Source organism: Mesoplodon mirus (assembly GCF_964341445.2).
Source record: "Mesoplodon mirus genome assembly, chromosome: 11".
NCBI lineage: Eukaryota > Metazoa > Chordata > Mammalia > Artiodactyla > Ziphiidae > Mesoplodon > Mesoplodon mirus.
In genome coordinates, this window is record NC_138987.1 from 58,905,079 (window position 1) to 58,926,609 (window position 21,531).

The 21,531-nt window shown below is 51.6% G+C and overlaps 2 protein-coding genes across 36 annotated transcripts in view; one reads left to right on the plus strand and one right to left on the minus strand.

Annotated features, from left to right (window-relative positions):
- PCBP2 (poly(rC) binding protein 2) overlaps positions 1–21,531 on the plus strand; it is a 70,656-nt gene that overhangs the window by 17,630 nt on the left and 31,495 nt on the right. For 21 of the 34 annotated variants that reach the window (XM_082637037.1, XM_082637027.1, XM_082637031.1 and 18 more), the window contains one exon: positions 1,240–2,025. The exons of 2 other annotated variants lie outside the window; for them this stretch is intronic. In XM_082637037.1, coding sequence (XP_082493163.1) covers positions 1,240–1,591 — 352 coding nt within the window. In that variant the 3' untranslated portion in view covers positions 1,592–2,025. Of the gene's footprint in view, positions 1–1,239; positions 2,026–4,670; positions 5,083–21,531 lie in introns of those variants that run through there. 11 more of the 34 variants (XM_082637048.1, XM_082637047.1, XM_082637049.1 and 8 more) reach the window with 1 other exon arrangement.
- Positions 5,753–20,651, minus strand: MAP3K12 (mitogen-activated protein kinase kinase kinase 12). Of its 2 annotated transcripts, XM_082637010.1 has the most exons (16): positions 17,930–17,950; positions 13,650–13,777; positions 12,279–12,452; positions 11,971–12,179; positions 11,187–11,370; positions 10,829–11,020; positions 10,389–10,547; positions 10,063–10,221; positions 9,216–9,324; positions 8,859–8,968; positions 8,619–8,735; positions 8,359–8,496; positions 7,539–8,163; positions 7,269–7,339; positions 6,904–7,177; positions 5,753–6,499 (listed from the first exon to the last, which is right to left on the minus strand). In XM_082637010.1, exons 2-16 carry the CDS (start codon positions 13,655–13,657, stop codon positions 6,401–6,403), a joined length of 2,628 nt encoding a protein of 875 aa, XP_082493136.1. In that variant the 5' UTR covers positions 13,658–13,777; positions 17,930–17,950; the 3' UTR covers positions 5,753–6,400. The 2 variants fall into 2 exon arrangements, with proteins under 2 accessions (XP_082493136.1, XP_082493135.1); XM_082637009.1 differs by lacking the exons at positions 5,753–6,499; positions 13,650–13,777; positions 17,930–17,950 and adding an exon at positions 20,578–20,651 and having other exon boundaries at positions 6,537–7,177; positions 11,971–12,452.

Below are 21,531 nucleotides of genomic sequence, written 5' to 3' on the forward strand. Positions count from 1 at the left end.
CTAAGTTGTAAGGAAGCAGAACTTGGTTCACCTTTGTTTCCTGATTTTAGTCACTCTTTTCAAGATCATCCTTTTTAATGAAACTGTCCAAGCTATGGATTTGGGTCAAAACTTTTTAAAGCTTCATTTAACACCAAGCAAGGACTATGTGTGCACAAGATAACTCTTCACTTTCTCATATTGGCCCAGTTTGAATGCAGAAAGCAAACTGGTTTTATTATGAATACTAGGCAAGAAAGAGTTCTCTGTTTTCAGTAATGGACCCTGAGCATTTCTACTGATTTTGGCACCTTTTTTATGGATTGCAACTGTCCTTGGATTTAGGAAAACAGAATGGAGTCTTGAGAGGAGTCTCCCTGCCTTTGAAGAGTTAATCTTGAGCCGTAGGATGTCCAACAGACTTCAGCAAATGCCTGCAGTTCTGCCATAGGCACGTGCAGGCATTTGGGAGCTACAGGTCATCACTGTGATTTAGAGCTTATTTTAGGAGTAGCAGTGGTAGCTTTACTTTATTATACTGAACTTTTCAGCAGTGCTTGAAGTTTGTCTTCCAGTTTTCTGAGGTCTATATGAGAAGTACGGTCAGTTTAAAAACAAAGAGTCTTTTTCTCTCCCACCCCATCACCAGAAATGAGGCTTTATTTTATTTTATATATGCTTCTGTTCTCAGCATTTTTCATTGAAAATGCTACAATCTTTGAAGTTTGAAATGAGTGACCTACTTAGGCTCTTGTCCCTTTCCATCCTGATATATTTGGTTAGTTTGCTGTGGCGGTAGAAGCAAACTTTAATATCAGTTACAGAAAAAACAATTAAAAATTCTGTGCATTAGTATCCCAAAGCTGCTCAAGTGATTGGTGGGTGAAACATTTGTTCTTGTTTGGAGGTGCATGGGTACTCTTTCATTTTCTGCTTGAAATCATTCTTCTCTGCGTTCTGGGTTGGATCAGTGTGTCAGGTAATATGGAAGTGTGTGATTTTTCTCAGTCTGTCAGCTTTTTCTTCACCATAGCAGTTTTAAATAGCATTGTGGAATAGAATTTGGCAAAGTATACATTTTTAGAGGGTGGGACACAGAATAAAAGACAGCTTGTCACAAGTTGATATTAAGTCTTCCTAATTGGCAACCAGAGGCACTTACTGATAACTGAAGCGGATTTTGTCCTGTACTTTTCCCTTTTGTGGTCTTCCCTTCCACCCACCCTTTTTTTTTTTGTTCCTTTTTTTCCTCTGTTACAGTTTAGAAAACGCTAAACCCTCCTCCCAGGCAGCCTCCGTCACGATCCCTGATCACCTCAGCATCAACCTCTCTCAACCCTCCACCCCTTCTTCTTCTTCTTCCTCCTCCACCACCACCCCCTCGCTCGCCACAGCGGGGACCTCCGACGCACCCTCCAGCCTCCCCAACCCTCTTCCGACCGCCCCTTGTGTCTCCAGTCTGCTTGGCATGAAACCCATCCCTCTCCTGGCTCTAAATGTTGTGTCTGCTGCTAAGGGTGCCGGGGCTTCAGCTACCACCACCACCACCTCTGCCGTGCCATGTGTAACTAACAAACTGAAAAGCGAGAAACAGAGATTCTCTCCCTACTGATTGCATATATCTTGGGGCACCCCCTCAAGTATTTGTTTTTGTTTTTGTTTTTGTTTTCCCTTTGTTAACATTGGTGAGAACCAAACTATTGTGAGCTTGTGACCGTTTCCTTTTTACTGTTTTGGGGGATAACAGGGTGGGGGCAGGGGCAATGGTAAACTGTTTAGGTTTAGGCCGTTTCTGCTTGAGTGCCTGTTTCAGAGTCTGACTTGTTGAATTCTTTATCTAGAGCCACAGTTCTTGCTCTTCTTTCTCTTTCTGTTACTTTTTTGTAGCTTTATTCTGCCTTGCAATATAACAATGTTTTAGGCTCTGTGTTAATGAATAAAAGCTTCTCCATTAACCCTTTTTTTTTTTTTTCATGGTTATCAGCCAGCCTTCTTGGCCAGATTTGTGTTTCTAGCTGTAATAAAGTTGCCACAGTAAGAACCTTAGTTGACTGTGCTGTGAAGGAAAGAAGTTATTTCTTTACCCAGAATGGGGAGGCAAGTTGGGAAAAGTCTAATAAAGTTTGCCGGCTTCTGTCTGCATTCCTCTGAACTAGTATATTACCCCTCTCCCTCTGACGTTGGATAAATCTTGAACAACCAATGGGGTGACATTGCCTCAAATTTGGCAGGATTCTGTCCAGTTATCCTAAGTCAACCCTGATTAACTCAACCAGGTCCCTTTACCCTTCTATTCCCCGCCTACCTTTATCTCCCCACCAACCCCGTCATAATTAGAGGATTAAAGACGTAGATTTGGAAGGGACCTTTAAGATCAACTGTAACTCATTGATTCACTTTATCAGATTAAAGAAATAGATGCTCTGGGAGAATTTAAATTTGCAGATCACATGAGTGAGTAGTCAGGACTAGCAATTTATGCTTTACATTTACTCAGTCTTCTAAGATTGTGCTTGATCTCCCTGAAGCCTCATTCTTTTTCGTATCCCAAGATCTCTCTCCATAAAAGAGTAGAAATGCCGTAGGTAAAACGGTGGAAGGGCTCTGATAGTTTCCACTCAGCCTGAATGCGTATTGCCAGGGTAATGAAAGTATGATGCTCTTCCCAGGACTTAGAAAACCAGTGTGGAGATTTCTTTCCTGGTGACCTTTTCCCATGTCCCCTTTGGCTTACATTGCTTAAAAAACAAAACAACAACAAAAAACCTAATTATATTGCAGTATATTAACTTCTGGTCTCGTGGTCCCTCAATCTCATATTGGGGCTGTGAATTAGTGTTACATGGCCCAAGTCTGCATGAAGGACTAGGGGGGCAAATTTCATTGTCCAGATAGGGTTTTTCTTGTTGGTTGCTAGATGCTCCTTTATCATGTGGTCCAGCTTTCCTTAGTAAGCTCTTTTTATATCTTGCTGATACCATCTCCCCCAGAAACCTGGTTTTTATTTTATCTAGTTCTTGATTTTAGAAGGCCTCTTTACCTAATGAATACTCCCTAAAGGATTGCTTGGAAGGAAGTCAGATGTTTTAAGGGCTGACCAAAATCACCACATCCAAAGGTACTTCTTGGTGCTCGATTTTTTAGTAGCTTACAGCTCCCCCATGTGGTCCTCCTTTTCTGGAGTCCTTAACACAGTATTTATTTCTGGTTGGGTTTTCCCTTCTCCTTGCCCCCTCTCCCTGCCACCCCCAATTCCTGCCCAGGCTGTGTATAAATTCTGGACTATTCTTTTTGAGTTCTTTTTGGTGCCAGAGTGCCACCACCTTCTTACGTGAACTTAGTTTTTTTAGGTCCTAGATCTAAACTGTTGGCAGCAGCTCTTTTCCTCAACCTGCAGTTCCCACTAAACTCTTTGATTCAGGGTCTGTTGTTTACGTTGCTCTAAATCATCCCATTTTGAGGTTGGCAAGAATCTACCCCTTTTAAGAACTATTTTCCTTTAGGCTGAGGTCACAATAGCATTTCTGACTTGAAACTAAATGCAGTTTGTAGTTGAAGGACCTATTTCCTGCCCTTCCCCCACCCCCTCTGCCCCTGCCTTCCTGGCCAGTTTTTGGATTTGTGTTATTCTGGAAGAGATGCACATGCTGTCTTGACATGAATACCAGTAAATTTAAAATCCTTATGAAATAAAGTTATAAACTCAGGGGCTTCCCTGCTGGTCCAGTGGTTAAAACTCCATGCTCCCACTGCAGGGGTGTGGGTTCGATCCCTGGTCAGGGAAGTTCTGCATGCCAACGAGGTAACGGCCAAAAAAAAAACGTTATAAACTGAGACTGGGTCTTACACACTTAGTTCTGTTCAAAATGGGAGCTAAGTGCTGCTGGCTACCTAATATCAGTGAAGCAGGCTGATCGCCGAAAAACTAAAGACCTTTCCTTCAAAGCCCCAAATTGGATACCAGGACCCCGAATAGTCTATTTGAAACAGGCATTGTAGCCAGGTATATTTGGATGGCGAATTTGGCTTAACAGGACCACAAATTGGGGAGCTTCTGGAGTGAGCTAGGGAGTTGCTGAAAACAAATTGTTTTGACTTCCACTTAAAATCTTGAAAACTAGGCCTAAAAACTATAGGTTGGTTATAATTCTTGACCCATACTTAACACTTGCTGCTCCCTCTTTAACATGCCTTAGTGTTTAAAACTCAAGCATCTCTTAATAGTAATAGTCTTCACATTGATGGAGAAACCTGGGACTGTTCTATCAGTAGCTTGGGAGAAGCTAAAATAAGCTGGGCAGTAAAGAAACAGTTTCTGTATATTGTGATCCTCTAAGGCTTTAGTGTGTGTGTGTGTGTGTGTGTGTGTGTGTGTGGTGTATTTTCAGAGAATGCTTAACATCTCCCACAAAGATTCTATAGGGCACAGTTTGAGGGATACCCACAATTAATAACCAAGGTCCTCAGTTTCCTTTGGTTGTGAGGTAATTTGCCTCAGGAAGCTTGGATTGCAGGGGTTATAGGACCATGGTACTGATTAATCCAAAAAGTCTTTAAAATGTCTCCCTTGATAACTGAAGCAGATTACGTACTACTTCACATCTCATCAGCCAGGCTAAAAGTTTTGGAGGTGAGGTACTGCTGGGCACTCAGAAAACTAACTTCGAGTTTTTTTTGTGTGTGTGTTACAGGCTTTCCTCGGAGACGGGTGGCATGGGGAGCAGCTAGAACAATGCAGATTCATCCATAATCCCTTTCTGCTGTTCACCACCACCCATGATCCATCTGTGTAGTTTCTGAACAGTCAGCGATTCCAGGTTTTAAATAGTTTGTAAATTTTCAGTTTCTACACACTTTATCATCCACTCGTGATTTTTTAATTAAAGCGTTTTAATTCCTTTCTCTGTTCAGCTGTTAATGCTGAGATCCATATTTAGTTTTATAAGCTTTTCCCTGTTTTTTTTTTGGTTTTTTTTTTTGGTTTTTTTTTGGCTCATGAAATTTTTTTGTTTGTCATGGAAATGTAAGAGTGGAATATTAATACATTTCAGTTTAGTTCTGTAATGTCAGGAATTTTTCAAAAAAATTAAAAGATGGACTGGAGCTTTTTCTTTGTGAATAGAAACTGGATGCCACAGTGATTTCATGTGGGTTTTGTTCCTGGTGTCTTGCTGTTATTTTTGCACCTTTTATCCGTCAAAGGACAAGGACCCTGCTTGGGTTTTGAATGTAAGCCTTTATTCCAGTGAAGATATTTTCTTCTGTTTTACCGCTCCCATCTTTTTCTGTAGCCCTTGAGCCTGCACTGCAGAGTGACCTTAATAGCTAAGCAAGCTGGCTGTGCCCTTGGTCCAAAAGATGGGGAGGTTATATTTTCCTAAGATTTGTCTGCGAAGTGTAAGCAAGCACTTCAGCTGGGTGGGTGGGGAAGGATGCACATGCATACACATGGAAGCAGCTGAATGTGTGTCTCACTGGGATTCAGGTTGCTGGGAATGCCTATACTCTTGTCCAGACTTAAAACTGTAGTCTCCTGTTTTTAAAAAGAATGGGTGTTTTATAGGTCCTACTAGAATCCTTCATACAGACAGACCTGTTCCCATTTTTTGATGTAGATTTTACAAGGTTGGGGCTGTAAGTGATGTTCAGTTTGTTAGTGAGAAAAGCATAAAAGGAGGAAGTCACTCAGAGTCCTCAGATAACATCTGGAGCCCAAGCTCCTACTTAGCCATGCAGGCTACCCCATTCAGTCACCAAGAAAACCCTCAACAGCTTGCCTGCATGGAGTGGTTATATTTCAAGGTTTTTTCACAGGGGTTACAATATGACAGTCCCCACCCCAATCAGGCACCAAGATAAAAGCAGGGACTTAAAACAACACCCCAGTTCTTCAGCCTGAGCCATCACATGCTTTCACAATCTCCTGGCCTCCCCCTAGTCCCTAAGCCAGCGCTTGGGCAGAGAGATGGAGGGACAAAGAAATTACATTGCCACCTGAGAAACCTCAGAGGGGAGGACCCAGCCTTAGCCTCCCTCCTCCCAAGTGCAAAATGTGTAAACAGAGTAAACGGAAAACAAAAAAGTGCAGTCTAAATGGCTCCCTTTCCTGCTCCTCAGGGTTTGGGCAGAAAGAATAGAGAGGAAACTAGGCAAGTTTGGCTTTTCTGTTGCCTCACCCCTTGCTGAACGTATTGGAGTGAAGCAGGAAGGGGCCAGTTTGCCCTTACCCATATCTCTAGGGCAGTACTTGTCTTTCATTTCCACAGCTGCCAGTGTCCCTAGAGTTTATCAGGTGACTTGGTCAGGGGTCAATCTCCCTTGAGCCAGACTTAGGCTGGGATAGCCCTGTCTTTGTTGATTATGTGGCGCATATATATTACTTATATAAATATTTCTCTATGTACAAGGATAAGAGTGGCTTTCATGGAGGGAGGGAGGCTGGGGGCCGCAAGGCTTCACCACTGTTGGCATTTTCCAGTTCAGTGCTGTCACAGTCTGAGTCCTCAAAGTTGGAAGGGCCCTGTGAAGAAGAGCAGAAAGGCAGTGATGTGCGGCTTAGCATCTCTTGGCAAATAGATTCCTTCAGGATCCTTCACTGCGGTCTTTGTAGTTGCAGGTTTAGTGGTTTTACTGTCTCCAGATTTCAGTTGCTCAGGCCATTCTCCAAGGCACCAGACTCCTAGTTTCAGGATTCCTCCCTGGCTGCAATTTATAGGTATCGTGTACGCAACCTTGCTAGGTACTCTAGACCTCCCAAATTCTACCATGTGGATATTTGCTCTTTAGTACGGGAGGAAACAGCTTCAGATACAGAGTGACACAGGGGCGAAGTATACCTATCTTTCTGGCCTCTGCATCTGTCTCCCCAGCAGCTCTCAAATGACTGGACATCCGCTCCCTGTCCAATACCTGGTTGCGACTCACCTGCTCCCCTCTGAGTAGGTTGTGGTGTGGGATGGGCAAGGAGCTGGGTTCCCGGCCAGTAACCACCTCTGAGGAAGGTGGGTCCAGTGGGATTTCTGAGCCCTGGGAGCACATGTCATCAGACCGCTCATCTGGCCGCTCATCAGTGTTCGTACTGCCCACTTCAGGTGTGCCACTGGGGGAAGGCTCACTAGCTGTGCCTTCCTCCCCATCTGATGGATTCTCTGAGCTGAAGGTAGATAGCGACTGGCGCATGTTCAGGCCCTGAGACCACCTGTATGTTGGGCAGACCAGGATTGTAGCTTGACTACACCTTGCAGTTCAGAAAGCAAAGAATGCCGTTATCTCCTGATTCCATCACTCACCTCTGGCTTGAGGTCAGCTCTACTTCACTGTCCACCTCTCCTTCCTCTTCCTCTGATGAGATGCCACGTTTCTGCAGGAGAGATGAGCCGACTGTGGTCAAAGGGGGAAGAGGTCATCAAGGACCCAGGATAAGGAAACATGGTTATAAAGGGTTAAGTCGGGAATGGCTTAAAAGATCAAGAATGTAACATGGGAGGTAAATTAAGGACCTGCACCGCACCCCATGGAGAAGGAAAGAGGAAGAGCTCAGGAACCATTCCATACTTTACCTGACTTCGGGTGACGGCAGCCCTGTACAGCAGTGCAGCTGGGGTCAAGTGCTGGGACCCAGCCCGGCTTCCTCCTCCCCGTCCCGCCGTCCCTTCCCTTCCAGTTCCCAGCAGCCCTACACCGTCACCAGGCCCTACTGGTGGAGGTGGCTCCCCTTTGGCTCCCCCTGGTGAATCCGGGCTGGTGGAGCCGGGTGCTGAGCCCTCACTTGGCGGGGTGTCGCCCCGGGCTGGAGGTGGTGAGCCAGGGTCCCCAGCTCCCCCTGTAGCCCCCCGGCCCCGGGCTCCCAATGCTGCTGACAGCAGGTCGGGGGACGATGAAGACATCTTTCGGAGCAGGAGGTCATGGTGGAGCCCACGGAGGGCTGGAGGGCAGGCTTCCCAGGCTGAGGGTCCTCCTAGCCCCACTGGGCTTCCTGGTCCCCCAGGTTCATGGGGTGGCACAACTGCACGAAGCCCAGGCAGGTCCCCGCAGCTGCCCTTGGCGCTGGCCTTGCGGTGACGGGTCTTGCCACGGCGACTCCGTCCTGGTGAGGGGGGGCCCTTAGCACACCCAGGAAGCCCCACCCCACTCAGGGCTGCATCTAGCTTGGGTAGCAAAGACTCAGTCTTGAGGATATCTGGCCTGGTGGGAGAGGGAAAGTGCAAGTTGGAGATTAACAAATTTATCACATGAAAGCACTCCCTAACCTCAGGCAGTGCAAGGCACCTCTCTCCCATCTCAGTATCCGTCTTCCTGGCATCCTTGAGCCCTACTCCTGCCTCTCCAGCATCCCCCTTGCCATTCACAAGCGATGGCACTTGTAAACTCTGGTGCTACCTTTTGCTGTGGGGTGACAGCTTCTGTGGGACATTCCTCTTCTTGATGAGCTTCTCCATTGTGTTCCCGTGCAGGAGGCCTCGGGAAGGGTGTGACTTCAGCAGACCTGGGCACCTCCGCTCTAAAGCTTGCTCCCTCCTAAAGACAAAACACGTTAGCTGGGCGTGGGACCAGGAATGGGGGCAGAGGCTCAGTAGGATCTCCAGGTCAGGCACAGCTCCAGGAAGACGGGATTTGTGTATGAGGGTGTGTGTGATTACTTGAGTAGCTCCCGTTCCTTCAGCTCCAGCTGCAACATGAGGGCATTAAGTTCCATGTACAGGTTGTTGGCTCTCTCCAGCTTCCGCTCATAGTGTTCCCTGATGTCCAAGGCGTGTCTGAAACGGGCAGAAGGGTCCCCGAGGTGAGCTGGCTTCACCTGGTGCCATAATTTATCCCAGTCTCTGGGAACTGGTCTGCAGGCCCTGCTATTGGTGAAATCACCTTCCCAAAACACACACCTGAGCTCCTCCCGCCTCCGCATCACCAGCTCTTCTTCTAGGCGGTGCAGACAGGTCCCTTCTGACTTAATTTTTTCGAAATGCAGCTTTACCTCTTCACGCCACTCTGCCTGGGGGTGGAGAGAAAATTAGGGGTGAGACCTGTAGAAAGCCTTCGCAGGTACCTGCACTGCTGCAGACTGTGTGTGTTGGAGCAGACAGGAGTGGGACACAGGATCAACCAAGACCAGGTCTCAGTCCTTCAAGAGCTAATCTATCCATACCCAGCCACCCTTCTTCCCAGCCCCCCCTCAAAGGACACCATTATCCCTGCAAAGAGAGGGAGCTAAGGTATTCGTTTTCCTCCCCACAGCACACCTGGGACTTAAAGTAAGTCTCCTGGGGTGTGGAGAGTACGTCGGCTGAGGCGATGTCCAGATGCAGCAGGATCTGTCGGAATGATGGACGATTTCGTGGTTTGCTGTTCCTGGAGGGAATGGAGTCGTGGGAGAGAGAGGAATTTCAGGGAGGTCCAGAAAGGAACTAGAGCATCCTTTCCCAAAGGGTGTCCTGGAGAATCCAACTCTAGAATGTATTCTGTGACAAAATTCCCTGGTCAACTATCTAGGAAATGTTACAGGCCATCTGTTAGCATATCAAAGTCCTGCAGTAAGGAAACCTATTTAATCCTATTTTCCAACTTGCTTGCCAAAACAAACCTTTTTGAGTAACTGCATTAAAAGAAACACATTTGGGGAAATGCTTAGCCAAAGATTAGAAATCTCCCACCTTCCTCCATGGTCTAGGATCCAAACAAGGGTCCAGGGCCTCCCGCGTTCTAAGACAGTCTACTTGAGGCTCAGCCAATCATGCTCAGCGGCTGTGCTGGTCCTTCACAGGTGCTTCATAGCCACCCTCTATAGCAGATATTGTTGTCCCCATTTTGCAGATAAGGAGACAGGTTCAGAGGGAACACTGCTTGCCCAAGGTCACACACGGTTTGTGCACCCCTGCAGACTATATTGGTCAGCCCAGTTTCTCTCAGTTCTTTATCCTAGTCCCCTTGACACACACTCTGAATCCTGGGGTCTTTCTTGGAGAGCCATATTTGGGAGCTCTGTCCCCCTTTCCCTGTTCAGGATTCTGGGCCTGGATGCCCGGGTCCTGGGTGCTGGCTAACTGTCAGCCACCTCCCTTGCTTCCAGCTTGGCCAGGTGGTCCTTACCAGCACTGGCGAAGCAGGATTTTGAAGCCGTCTGGGCAGCTGGAGGGCACAGGCAGATGGAGACTATTGCTTCCCACACCCCAGATGATGGCTGAGGAATCTACGTCTTTGTAGGGGATCTCACCAGTCAGCAGTTCCCACAGCACCACACCAAAGGACCTAGGGATAAGAGGGGACGTCACTTGGGGGGTCTTCCTCCAGAGGCCCTGCAGGTTACCACGGGCTTGTCTCACTTCTCACTTGTACTCAGGACCTGGAAGAACCCCCCACCCCGCCAGCTCTCATGCTGGCTGCCTGCTATTCTCAGTCCTCAGCCTGGCCCTCACCAGATGTCGACCTTCTCAGACACAGGCTCGTTGCGGATCACTTCAGGGGCCATCCAGGCTACTGTTCCTGCAAAGGACATCTTGGTGCTCTTGTCACTCAGCTCCTTGGAAGTGCCAAAATCGGAGATCTTCACCACATCGTCGTACGTGATTAGCATGCTGGTAAAGAGTGTAGTCAGCTGGGGTCCGGGCCCCTCCACGCACCTCATCTAGCTGCAGCCAACTCTACCTTTCTGTTTTAAGTCATTTAGGACACCCAGAAACGGGGGGCTTACCACAGCCCTCTTGAGATAGGACTGTCACTTGGGAGGGGTTTCTGAGATGGCCACATGGACTTTAGGACAGGGTCTGAAAGCAGGGAGATGGTCACACTGACCTGGGTGGGGACACCTACAGGAGTCCGTGCACAGTAGCTTCTCCCTGCTTGCTTGCTTACTCACTTGGGGGACTTGAGGTCTCGGTGGATAATCTTGTGCAGGTGCAGGTAGTTCATGCCGCCGGCAATGCCCATGGACCAGTCAACCAGCAAGGAGGGGGTGACAGGGCGGCCAGCCCGCAGCACCTCATACAGCTGACCCTGAGCGCAGAACTCCATAAGGATGCAGTAGCAGGGAGCCTGGGTACACACGCCCCTGGGAGCCAAACACAGTGGCATGAAGGGCTCAGCCAGCCCAGCATCCACTTGGTTCACACCTGGCACCCTCATTCCCACCCACGCCATTCTGGCACCCACTTCAGGAAGGGTGCGGTAGATCCCTGCCCTCAAAAGAGTACCCCGGCCCCTGCCCCAGACCTTACTTGAAGGTGATGATGTTAGGGTGCTTCAGCTTTCGCAGGTGCTTGATGTCAGTCTCCTTCAGGTCCCGTACCTTCTTCACAGCCACCTCCTCCCCATGGAAGCGCCCCAGGAAGACGGCGCCCTGGGCCCCTGAGCCCACCCACTGCAGGTCCAGGATTTCCTCAAAGGGGACCTCCCAAAGGTCTGTGGACAGGAGGCACAGTGCCACAGGCTCAGAGAGCCACGCCTGGGGCCTTGGGGTGGTCAGGCTCAGGGAAAAGCATTGGGTTGGCTGAAATGACTCAAGGAGGGTGAGGCAGAAAAGTAGCTAAAATGGGCTGAGAAGATGAGGGGACAGGAAGGAAATGAAGGGGTGGTCTAAAAAGAAACTGGGGGGACTTCCCTGGTGTCACGGTGGTTAAGAATCTGCCTGCCAATGCAGGGGACACAGTTCAAGCCCTGGTCCGGGAAGATCCCACATGCCGCGGAGCAACTAAGCCCGTGTGCCACAACTACTGAAGCCCGCGCGCCTAGAGCCCCTGCTCCGCAATGAGAAGCCACCGCAGTGAGAAGCCCGCTCGCCGCAACTAGAGAAAGCCCGCGCACAGCAACGAAGACCCAACACAACCCAAAATAAATTAATTAATTAAAAAAAAAAAAACTGGGGAGTCAGTGGCTGATGGACAAATAAGGGGCTGGGCTCTGGGGAGAGAAAAGGATCATCAGGCGACTTAGGAGGGGCTGTCCAAACGGATCTCAGGCTCAGGGAGATGGGGAGAGGGTCTCCTCGCGGACACAGCCTACCTTCCTGCTGCTGCTTGTGCTCCGTGGAATAGGCCTTCCCAATCATGGTCCAGACAGGGCGCAGGCAGCCGAAGAGGCCTTCCAGGAAGCCGCTGCCACTCTGGCACTGTAGCCGCACCTCATCTGCTCGAACTCTGGACGCCCGACTCTCAGGGGACCCAGTGGCTCCCCCTGGGCCCCCAGCATCCTGCTCGTGCAGCTGCAGGACACTGTTGGCAAAAGGCTCAGGGGGCGGCTCTCCACCTGGGGAGGGGCTGGGCCCGCCCCCGCCCTGCCCCCCGAGCGGCACTACATCTCGGAGTACACACTGGGTAGGCGTCAGGTCCTTCTCGGGGCTGCAGTCGGATGTGTCTGGGTCCAGCTTGCGCATGGACGCCTCGGTTAGGGTGGACACGAAACCCCCAAAGGAAGGGGAGGGTGTGCGGGTCTCATGGAGGCAGGCCATGGCCTCTGGGCCCTGGCGTAGTGGTGAGCGGTGGGCCCTGTGGGAAAAAGGAGGACGGGCCGTCAGAGCCGCAGGTGCCCCAGCTCAGGAGGCTCGCCCTAGAGGCAGAGGCATGGGGTGGGGAGCTGAGCTCACAAGAGCCTCCTGGAAGTAACACTTGAACCTCACCCTCAGGTACCTATCCCCCTCCAAGCTCCCCCTGGGATCCATCTTGGGAAACATAAGCTTCCTCTCAAGCATCTATTAGTGACACAAGTCTTCCTTAGGTATACAGGCAACATACCTAAGTACCATTCTCAGGTAAATACAGGTAACTGCCCTGCTCAGGTACATACTGGTAAGGTACGTCCCAAACTCAAGTACAGTAATAGACTAGTTCCCTTCTCCCTGTAAGATTACTGTAATACACCTCTGGAGCACATATTTCTTTCACTTGAGGCTCACATGCACACGTGTCATATAAGGGTCCTTCGGATGTACACATTTTGAGTGTCAACCTTAGGCACACAACAGTAACACTCCTAAGCCTCCCTCACATGGAAGCGCACACAGGTGACACTGCTAGGACTCAGTGCCGCTCAGGCACTCTCACATGACATTCCTGGGCCTCACACTCATGTACTTGATACATGACTCTGCTGAGAGTCTTATCCTAAGGCATATTCAGGGCTCACATCTGCATCTCCCTCTCGGGTGCTCACACGTACACACCTGGGCCTCTCCGAGGTAAGTGACAGCTGTAACCAATGAGCTCCATTATCTGCCCAGCACAGATGAGGGAAAAAGGCAGAACCGTCCAAGGAGGATGCAGAAACTGTCAGGGCAAGCTGTAGCCTACTGCTTCATCCCCCTTAGTCCTCCCATCAGTCCCACTGCTCCCCCAGGGTTCAGTTAGAGAAGGCCCCGTCTCCTTTCCTCTTTCTCCATTGCCCTCTCCCCCACTCCCCAAACCAAGATCCAGCTTTCCAAACAAAAGAGATTTGTCCCAGTTCATAGCTGGGTGCTATCTATAAAGCAACCATTAAAAAATCTGAATCCTAGCTTTGCCTCTGTCACTTACTGGCTGCGTGATCTCAGGCAAGCTGTAGTTGAGCCTCCATTTCTCCAACTGTACTAAGAGATAAACTAGCTATTACTCAGGCACAGCGAATTCTTCAACCTATACCAATCTTGTCCGAAGCCTGACACCAGAAGTCATCTGGTCTCCCATTTCCCTCCACATCTAGTCAGTTACCAGATCATCCTGAGGTGTAGGGGTTCTTGAGGTCAGCAGTCCTCTCTAACTATTCACCATAGTAGGGTCCCTCCTTAACCACCTGCATCGGAGCCTCTGAATCATGACTGGAGAGGGGTGGCAGGAATCTACAATAAAAAGGGCTCACTGGGTGGGGATGCACCTCTGATTGTCTCAGCTCTTGTAACTGTTGATTTCCAGGCCTCTCAAAGACCTTTTCAGTGGCTGGGTGTGGGGTTTGCCTGGGTGAGTGTTTAACAAGCACCCCAGTTGATCCTTATTATGCCTGGCACATTCGAAAAGCCCTGACCCAGGGCCTTTCTAGTCTCTCTTCTCTAGTTCCATGTTACTGCCTTAATTCAGGCCTCATTAGCTGTGTCACCTGGCCCAGGACAACGGCCCCTTAAATGGTCTCCAAGTTCTTCTAAGGCTCCCCCCACCCCGTTCTCCACCTAGCCTTTAGAAGGACCTTTCTAAAGCACAAATTGGCCAGCACCCCTCTTCCTCAAACCCTCTAGTAGCCTCCACTGGGTCCTGCAGCCTCACCTCCATGCTCTTGGCCCCTCCCCAGCCTCGTCTCCCACTGCTGTTGGTACCCAGGCCATAATGGACAGAGCCAGTCACCAAGCTACATCAGGCGTTTGGGCCAGGGCACCTAATGAGAATGGCTAACACTTATGGAAAGCTTACCATGCATGTTAGCCTCTGTTATAGGTGCATTAGCTTATTAAATCCTAAAAACTCTAAGTTAGGCATCCTTACGCCCATTTGACAGAAGTAGCAGAGGTCTTAAATAACCTGCCCAAGGTGCTGTTAGCTAGGAAGAGGCTCAAGCTCCGTGCTCAGCCTGGAAGGCGCTTCGCAAGCCCCATCTATTGTTTTCCAAGTCTCACTTCATCCTGGAAGTCTTCTTCCCTGTCCCTGCTGCTCTGAGTTACTGTCCCTTCTGGGCTGGCACAGCCCCCTGTGCTTCCTCCATCATGGCTCCCATTATCCTGGAGACACAGTGCGGTCGAGCGGGCGTCCGGCTCCTCGGAGAGCCTGCACTCCTGAGAGTGACGATGTCGCACGGGATCCCAGGGCTTCGAACAGCACCCAGCGAGCAGGAAGGTGTCCAGTAAGGTGCAACCACTGCCCTACACACCCGAGGATCGTCCTATGGACCAGACGTACACTACGCGTGCATTAGCTCCCTCACTCCTCAGAACCACCCAGGGAAGGAGGTATTATCATTGGTCCCTTTATATTCTTGAGAAAACTGAGGCTCAGAAAGCTGAAATCCCAGCCTCCGAATCCCCAACATATCCCGCGAGATAACGGCGGCTTCAAGAGGTGAGATGCACATAGTAAGGCAAATGACAGGCCAAGCAACGTGCCAATCCGCCGGAGAACGTCCGCGGGAAGACCCGAGGGCCTTCGTCTGCGCCCCTCACGCTGGGCGTCCCTTCCGGACCACTGAGAACGAAGGCCGGGGCTCCCGGCGCTCCGCCGGGTGGGCCTGCAGGGAGGGCTGGCGGGACTGGGGCGCTCACGGCTGCTAGAAGCCAGAGTGAGGGCCGTTAGAAGCGGAGAGGAAGGGGTTACGGCCCCAGCGCCCCTCCCGCTTCCCGACCTCCTTCCCGGTCGTCACGTGGCTGGGGGCTGGGGGCGGGGGCCCGGCGGCAGGAGGAGGGGGTCCGGGCGGGGAAGGGGAGGGGACGCAGCGGGTTGGGGGAAGCGCTGGGCGCTGCGGCGTAACCATGACGACTGGGCCCGAGGCGGCGCGTGAAGTCACCGGGACAAGATTAGCCCGGAGTCACGTGAGCGGCGATCGCGGGGGTGGGGCCCCGCCCGGGCCCCGCCCCTGACCCGGGCTGGCCCACGTGCTGGTTGCGGGCTGGCAGGCGGGGACCTCGGACCCCACCGGCGGACCGCCTCTGCGTCCCCTCTTCCCCATGCCGACCCCCGTCCCCGCGTGCATTGGACGGAGAGCCGGTGGTGGTGAAGAGAGGGGACTTGGGTTGACTTTGGGGGTGCGGTGCCACAGAGAAAGCAGGAAATGGTGAGACAGGGAGACTGGACACGCGAAAGGGCGACAGGCACAGCCAGAGAAGGAGGGCCTACCTAGTTGAGAGAAAGACCGAACAGCGTGAAGCACAGGGAGAGACACTCCTAAGAAGGATGGACTGAAAAACTGATTTTGAAAAGCAGAGGACACTGAGTAAAAGGAGCTGAAAGGGGATTGAAAAACAGATCATCTGTGCCCTCCCCGATTCTTTTCCTATTTAGAAGCTGAGCTCTGAGTAGGCACAACACCTGGATTTTTAAAGGAATTTTTCAGCCTTCACCTGGTGTTTGGCAACCTGGAGCCTTAGGCATAGAGAGGGTGACACGCTCCGAGACACTTGCAGCCAAGCCTCCCTCCAGTTCCCCTGGCCTCCCCAGGGGCCCCTCCAGTATCCAGGGCCAGCAGCTGGGGAGAGGGAGAGAAGCCATTTCACCTGTCTTTTCGGGCAGCGGAAGTAGCTGAAGAAATAGGAGATGGGACTGAAGGAAAGGGAGGGAACCCAGCCATGCTCAGTCCACCCCTCCCTGTTCTCAGGCTAATGACAGCTCTTCCAGATTGACCTGAAGGAGTGTGTGTGTATTGGGTGTGTGTGTGTGGGGGGGTGGTGGAGCTGAGGACCCAGGGGATTATAGTAAACTGGAGATTCCTCTTTCCCAACACACGCTCTCTCTCTGTGTCCTTTATCTCTGACCTGCCAGCTGTGTCCCACTGCCCCCCCACCTGGGCCTTGGCGCCAGGGCTTTGTGGGGGGTGGGCATCATGGCTAGGAACCCCTGCCCCAGACATTTGGTCACCCTGGGGGAGGGATGTCTCCCTGGCCATCAATTATGCAGAGCATGGGGGAAGGGCAGGGATGTGACAGGAGGGGCTGGATATCTCTCTGTCAGTCATTCTGTCAACCATATTTACCAAAAGGTCACTATGCAGAACTCGGCTCCAGATTGGGTGAGGGGAGAGAGTGGTCCCTAAACTATGCATCTTCCAGGGGAAGCCGCTCTTTGGACACCCCAGAAAGCCCCAATTCAGTTTCAGCTACCAGGTTCTCTGTTTGCTGGTGGTTCCCTCCAGGCGGCTGTAGGGGTGGAGTGTGGGCAGGGAGTACCCCACACCCCTTTCATTCCTCCTCCCAGGTTCTCCTGCCTGAGATGCTGGAGGCCTGTGGCAAAGCAACCCTTTAAATCGTTTCTCACTCCCTCCTGTTCTAACAGCAGAATCTCAATGCCAAGCTGCTTGTCTGGCTGTCTTGGGGGCTCAGTTGAGAGGCCAGGCCATCTGTTTAAGTCTTGGGCTCTCACACTGAGCACTCGCCACTGTCTTGGACCCTATTTTGCACTCAGGAAAGGAAGGTTCCTTTCCCTTCTCTCTTGACTGGGGGTGGAGGGGATGTCTTCACACAGAAAGGAGACCCAAGACTTGGGAATGGTAGTTCCACCAATCCAGGCTTTGAGATCCTGAGAGAGTAAAGGACTCTAACCCCTCCTGGCCAAGGCTCCTGGCCACTCAGCTGCAGCTTGTTTTTGTTTTGCTTTTTACAGGATCTGTGGTCCTGGCCCCAGGGTTGTTCTCAGATGGAAAGAACTACAGCTTTTCTGTTGCGCCCTCATAGGGGGGAATGCCTTCCCCTGAGAGCCTGGGCAAAACTGGAGATCACCTCTAACTCCAGGCCCCCAGCCTCACACAGGTCCAGCCCTGAGACCCCTAGCCGCCACCGCCTCTTCCTGCAGTAGTGTGGGAAGTGAAGGGGCTGGGAGGGAGGGGGCAGTACTGTTTAGGAAAAAAGAACCAGCTTTGGATTTGGAGAGATCAGAACTAAAACCTCACATTACCGTGAATTAGTTCAAGGAACGTAATCCCTTCGAGACACCCAACCCTACCTTATGGGACGGTGAGGGTTAAGTAAGACGATGTGGGGAATGCCATGAGCACAGTGCCGGGGCTCTGGCTTTGTCTTTCTGGTTGGCTGGACACCAGGTCTTTCTCTGTGGATTCTGGAGAGGCCATCTCTTCTGTCTGACCAGAAGGGAGACCAGAACCTTCTACTTCCCCAGGAAAAATCTTGATTTCATGTCCCAGGGGAACCAAGTCACAATGGCAGTGGTGTGCTAGAGGCCCCCATCCTTCCTTTGCAAATCCTTATGTCCCACCTCCTCTGGACTGAGGGGGAAGGCCTAATTCCCTGTACCCCGTCCTCACCCCCTGGCCATCGTGGCCCAGGATCACCCCGCAGCCCTACCCGTTAAGGTTTGAGGGGAAGGCGAGGGTAGGAGCAAGGTATGATGGGTCACAGGGGTCCCTGAGACTTAGGACCTCAGGTGCACCTGGAAGAAGTTCAGCGGATTTTAACAAATTGTTCCTGAGCCGGATGTGCATTTAAAAACATCTGTAAGGATACAAACCAATGTGTAACGACTTCTAAGTAGGTGGAATTGTGGGTATTTTTATTAAGAAATTTAAAAATCTATTTTAAACTGAAAAAGAAGAAATGAAAATTACAGAGTGCCTATATCCATTCCTGTCACCTAGCCTTGGACAGTGAGCTAGGGAGGGAGGGTGGATGGCCTGAGAAGCAGAGAGGCTTGCTTGAGGTCCTGTCTCTGCTCTTGAGCAGCTGGGCGACCTGGAGTACGAGACTTCTTAACAAACCTCAGTTTCTTCATCTCTAAATGGGGACAGTGGTCACTAATTCACACAGTGGCAATGCAGGATATTATGTGGGTAATAACATAAGCTCTGGGTCAGATACACCTGGGTTCAAATCCTAAACTCTTTTGCCACATACTGATGTTTTGATTTTGAACAGATTACTTAACTTCTTTAAGTTTCAGTTTCCTCATCCCTAAAATAGAAATGATGATCATTCTACCTCTCAGTATCGTTATAAGCAGTATTGAGATAATCCAAATAAAGTTCCTGGCCTGGGACCTGGCACACAGGTACATTAGCACATGGAAAGCGCCTAACGAGCAGTAGTAGATTTTTATAAACGTGTGTCCCTTCCCTTCTTTCCATGGTCTCCCTCCGAAAAGCAAGAGGCAGCAGAGATGGTATAGGTGGAAAGGGAGCTGGATAAACACAAGGGATAAAAAGGAGAGTGAAGAAAGAAGGAACCAAAGGGAAAGGGCTCTATCCTGGAGGATCCTTCTTCTCCTCTGGAATAACGCGCCCCTGCAGCCTCGTCACCTTTCCCCAACACAGCTGCCCCTAGTTCTCCTGGGAGCAAAGGAAGCAGACAGACTAGTGTCTGTAGCCAGCCCATCGTGAAGCCCCCATGTCCCCTGCTGGCGTCATCTCCACACTATCCTTGTTCTGCCTCAACAGGGACTCCTGAAGGGGTTGATTCCCTAATCCCTTCTTTCTCCCAGACCAGCAGGGCTAGGTGGGACTGCACGTGATAAGCCACTGGGCAAGTCCAGGGTGGTGGGTAGTAGAATTTAGGGTCCTCTTCCTGGCAAAGCCAGAGTCGCACGTCACCTCAGGGGGAAGGACCCAGAAACAGCAGTCAGTTTTTAGAGGGGTTTTGCCATCCTTAGCTGTAAGGACAACCAGAAAGTCCTGAGCCACTTCCTTACGTAAACTTCCTGCCTCCCCTGCCCATACTTGGGTTGAATTAGGGGATGGATATTTAGTGGTTCGTTTTCACATGTGCTGGGGTTAGTGTATCACACCATTGGTCTTCCCAGCATTGCCTCAGTCCCCACAGTGAGTGAGTAGATGGGTGGCAGGCTGGAGAGGGCAGAAGTTTTTTCCACCCTTAAGTGTGAGATAGGAGGGAGCAGGCCCTAAAGCTCAGAGGAACTTCAGTGCCTGGATGGGAAGACGCAGGGCATACTCGGGCCCTTTCCTTCCTGAATCTCTCCTACTTGCCTTCCCTAGATATGACCCTCTGGCTGAAAAATCAGAGCTCCCAGAGCCACGGAGTCCATTCTGTGAGTTGGAAGGGAAATTGTGTTTAGAGGGAGGCACTGACTGTGGCTTGAGATGATTCTGTGTTGGGGAGAGGCCTCGTGTGCACCCCTTCCTGGGTGAGGGCTGCTGACCCACTCTCCTCTCAAGAGGGAGCAGGTAAAGGAGCTAAAAGGTGGGACTCTTCCCTCAATTCTAAGGGATACCCCACTATTTCCTTCCACTGTCTATAGAGCCTCTGACCCTTTCCCTTCCCTCCCCTTAGCCAAGGCCATGGTTATAGGAGTTTTAACTCTGTGGAAAGGATTCCTGCTTATTTTTAAGCCAAGGAGTCTGAGGAGTGTGTAGGGAAAAGGGAGGAGGTTCATGAAAGGCCTGGGCTGGGGAAATGGGTTAGGGGAGCCAGAGGCGATGGAGAGATTGAGGAGGGAGAAAACCACGTAAGAATGGGGGAGGGGAGGATGACCATCACCTGGGCATCCAGGAACAGGTGCTCTTGCCTATAATCCTCAGGTGCAGCCTGCTAAGTGTGTGTGTGTATGGGGGGAGGGGAGTGAGGGGCACATGAGGCCTTGTCCTTCCTTTCCTGCCCTGAGGGGGCCCAAACTCTTCCTCCTCCTTCCTTCTCCCCCATCCTGAGGGTGAGTGGGAGGAGAGGAGGATGTTCCCTTGCCCCCTGTCCTTTACGTCCGTCCCCCAATCGTGCCCCCACCCCCACCCCACACACTCCTTTCCAGCTCTGGAGGCCCTTCGCCTCCAAGCTGGGCCGCGGCGTCCCTCCGCTCGGTTCCCCTCCTTCCCATCCCCACAGGCGTCGGGTCCAGGTCCCCAGTTCCTCCATCCCCACGGTCTCAGCATCCCCGCGCCACCCTCCCCGCACCCCGCCACATCTACCTCCCGACCTTCCCTCGGCACCCGGACCCCAGGACCCAGACCCATCCCTGCCCCCGACCCTCCACAACTCGGCCCGGCTCTCACCTCGGGGGCTCCGCGGCCGCAGCACAAAAGGCGGCGCTGCTGCAGCTCGGCTCCGGATGCTGCTCCCGCCTCCTCCTCCTTCTCCTCCTCCTTCCCTCCTCCCCCCGCTGCCCTCGACCGGACCAGGGGCGCTGTCACAGGCGATGCTCGTGCGGTGTCCGGGTGCACGGGTGTCAGCCCCAGCTTTCTCCCCCCACCCCCCGACCCCAAGCCCCGTCCTCACTCGGCTTGAACTCCCGCTCCTTCCAAGGCCCCCGCCCCGGGCCCCCCGGGACGGACACGCCCTGAACGGGGGATGCTGCGCTGGAGCCGCGGCCTCTTAAAGGAGCCTGCTGCTGCCATCAGGCACGTTCCAGGCTCGTCCCTGGTCGTCCGGGCCCCGCACCTCCCTGCTGGCGGGGACCTGGAGCGATCCCACCCCCGGCCTTAAGCCGATTCCGTAGCAGCCCACTATGCTGGTCTTATAAGCTCCCTCCTATACCCTGAGACAGCAGCCCCTCAGGTGGGACCCCCACCCCCCAGCGCTCTAGCATCGTTCCCCCTGTCAAACGATCTTGCCTGTCTTCTTTCCTCTAATTGTCACAACTCCAGTTCCCCCCAGCTGGAATCCACTCAGCTCAATGCCCCGTCCCCCTCCAGTGTTCCTGGATGACCCCTTGTTATTATTCCAAGATTCCTCCGGACCGCCACCCCCGCACAGAGAAGCCCATCTCTTCCCTGATCCATTCCCAGAACACTCATTAGAGTCAGACATTTTTCGTGATCTCTTTCTCTCCAAGGTCACAAGATTTTCCCTACATCTTTCAGGCCAGTGGCTGTGAGACCTTGGCGAAAAGGGAATGGAGCTCTGGGACCCAAAAATACGCGTTCTGCTCCGCACACAGATTAGTCGATTAGTCTTAAGAGGCCAGAATCCTCTCTTGCTCTCTCTTTAGCTGAGAGACCCAAGACCCA

What these genes read in the sequence shown, in the direction of transcription:
- MAP3K12 (XM_082637009.1), bottom strand. Translation starts at nt 12,415, where the DNA reads ATGGCCTGCCTCCATGAGACCCGCACACCCTCCCCTTCCTTTGGGGGT. An exon ending in TCTGAGAAGGTCGACATCTG is followed by an intron (nt 10,222 to 10,388) that starts GTGAGGGCCAGG and finishes TCTTATCCCTAG; the next exon opens with GTCCTTTGGTGTGGTGCTGT. An exon ending in AGACTTACTTTAAGTCCCAG is followed by an intron (nt 8,969 to 9,215) that starts GTGTGCTGTGGG and finishes CTCCACCCCCAG; the next exon opens with GCAGAGTGGCGTGAAGAGGT.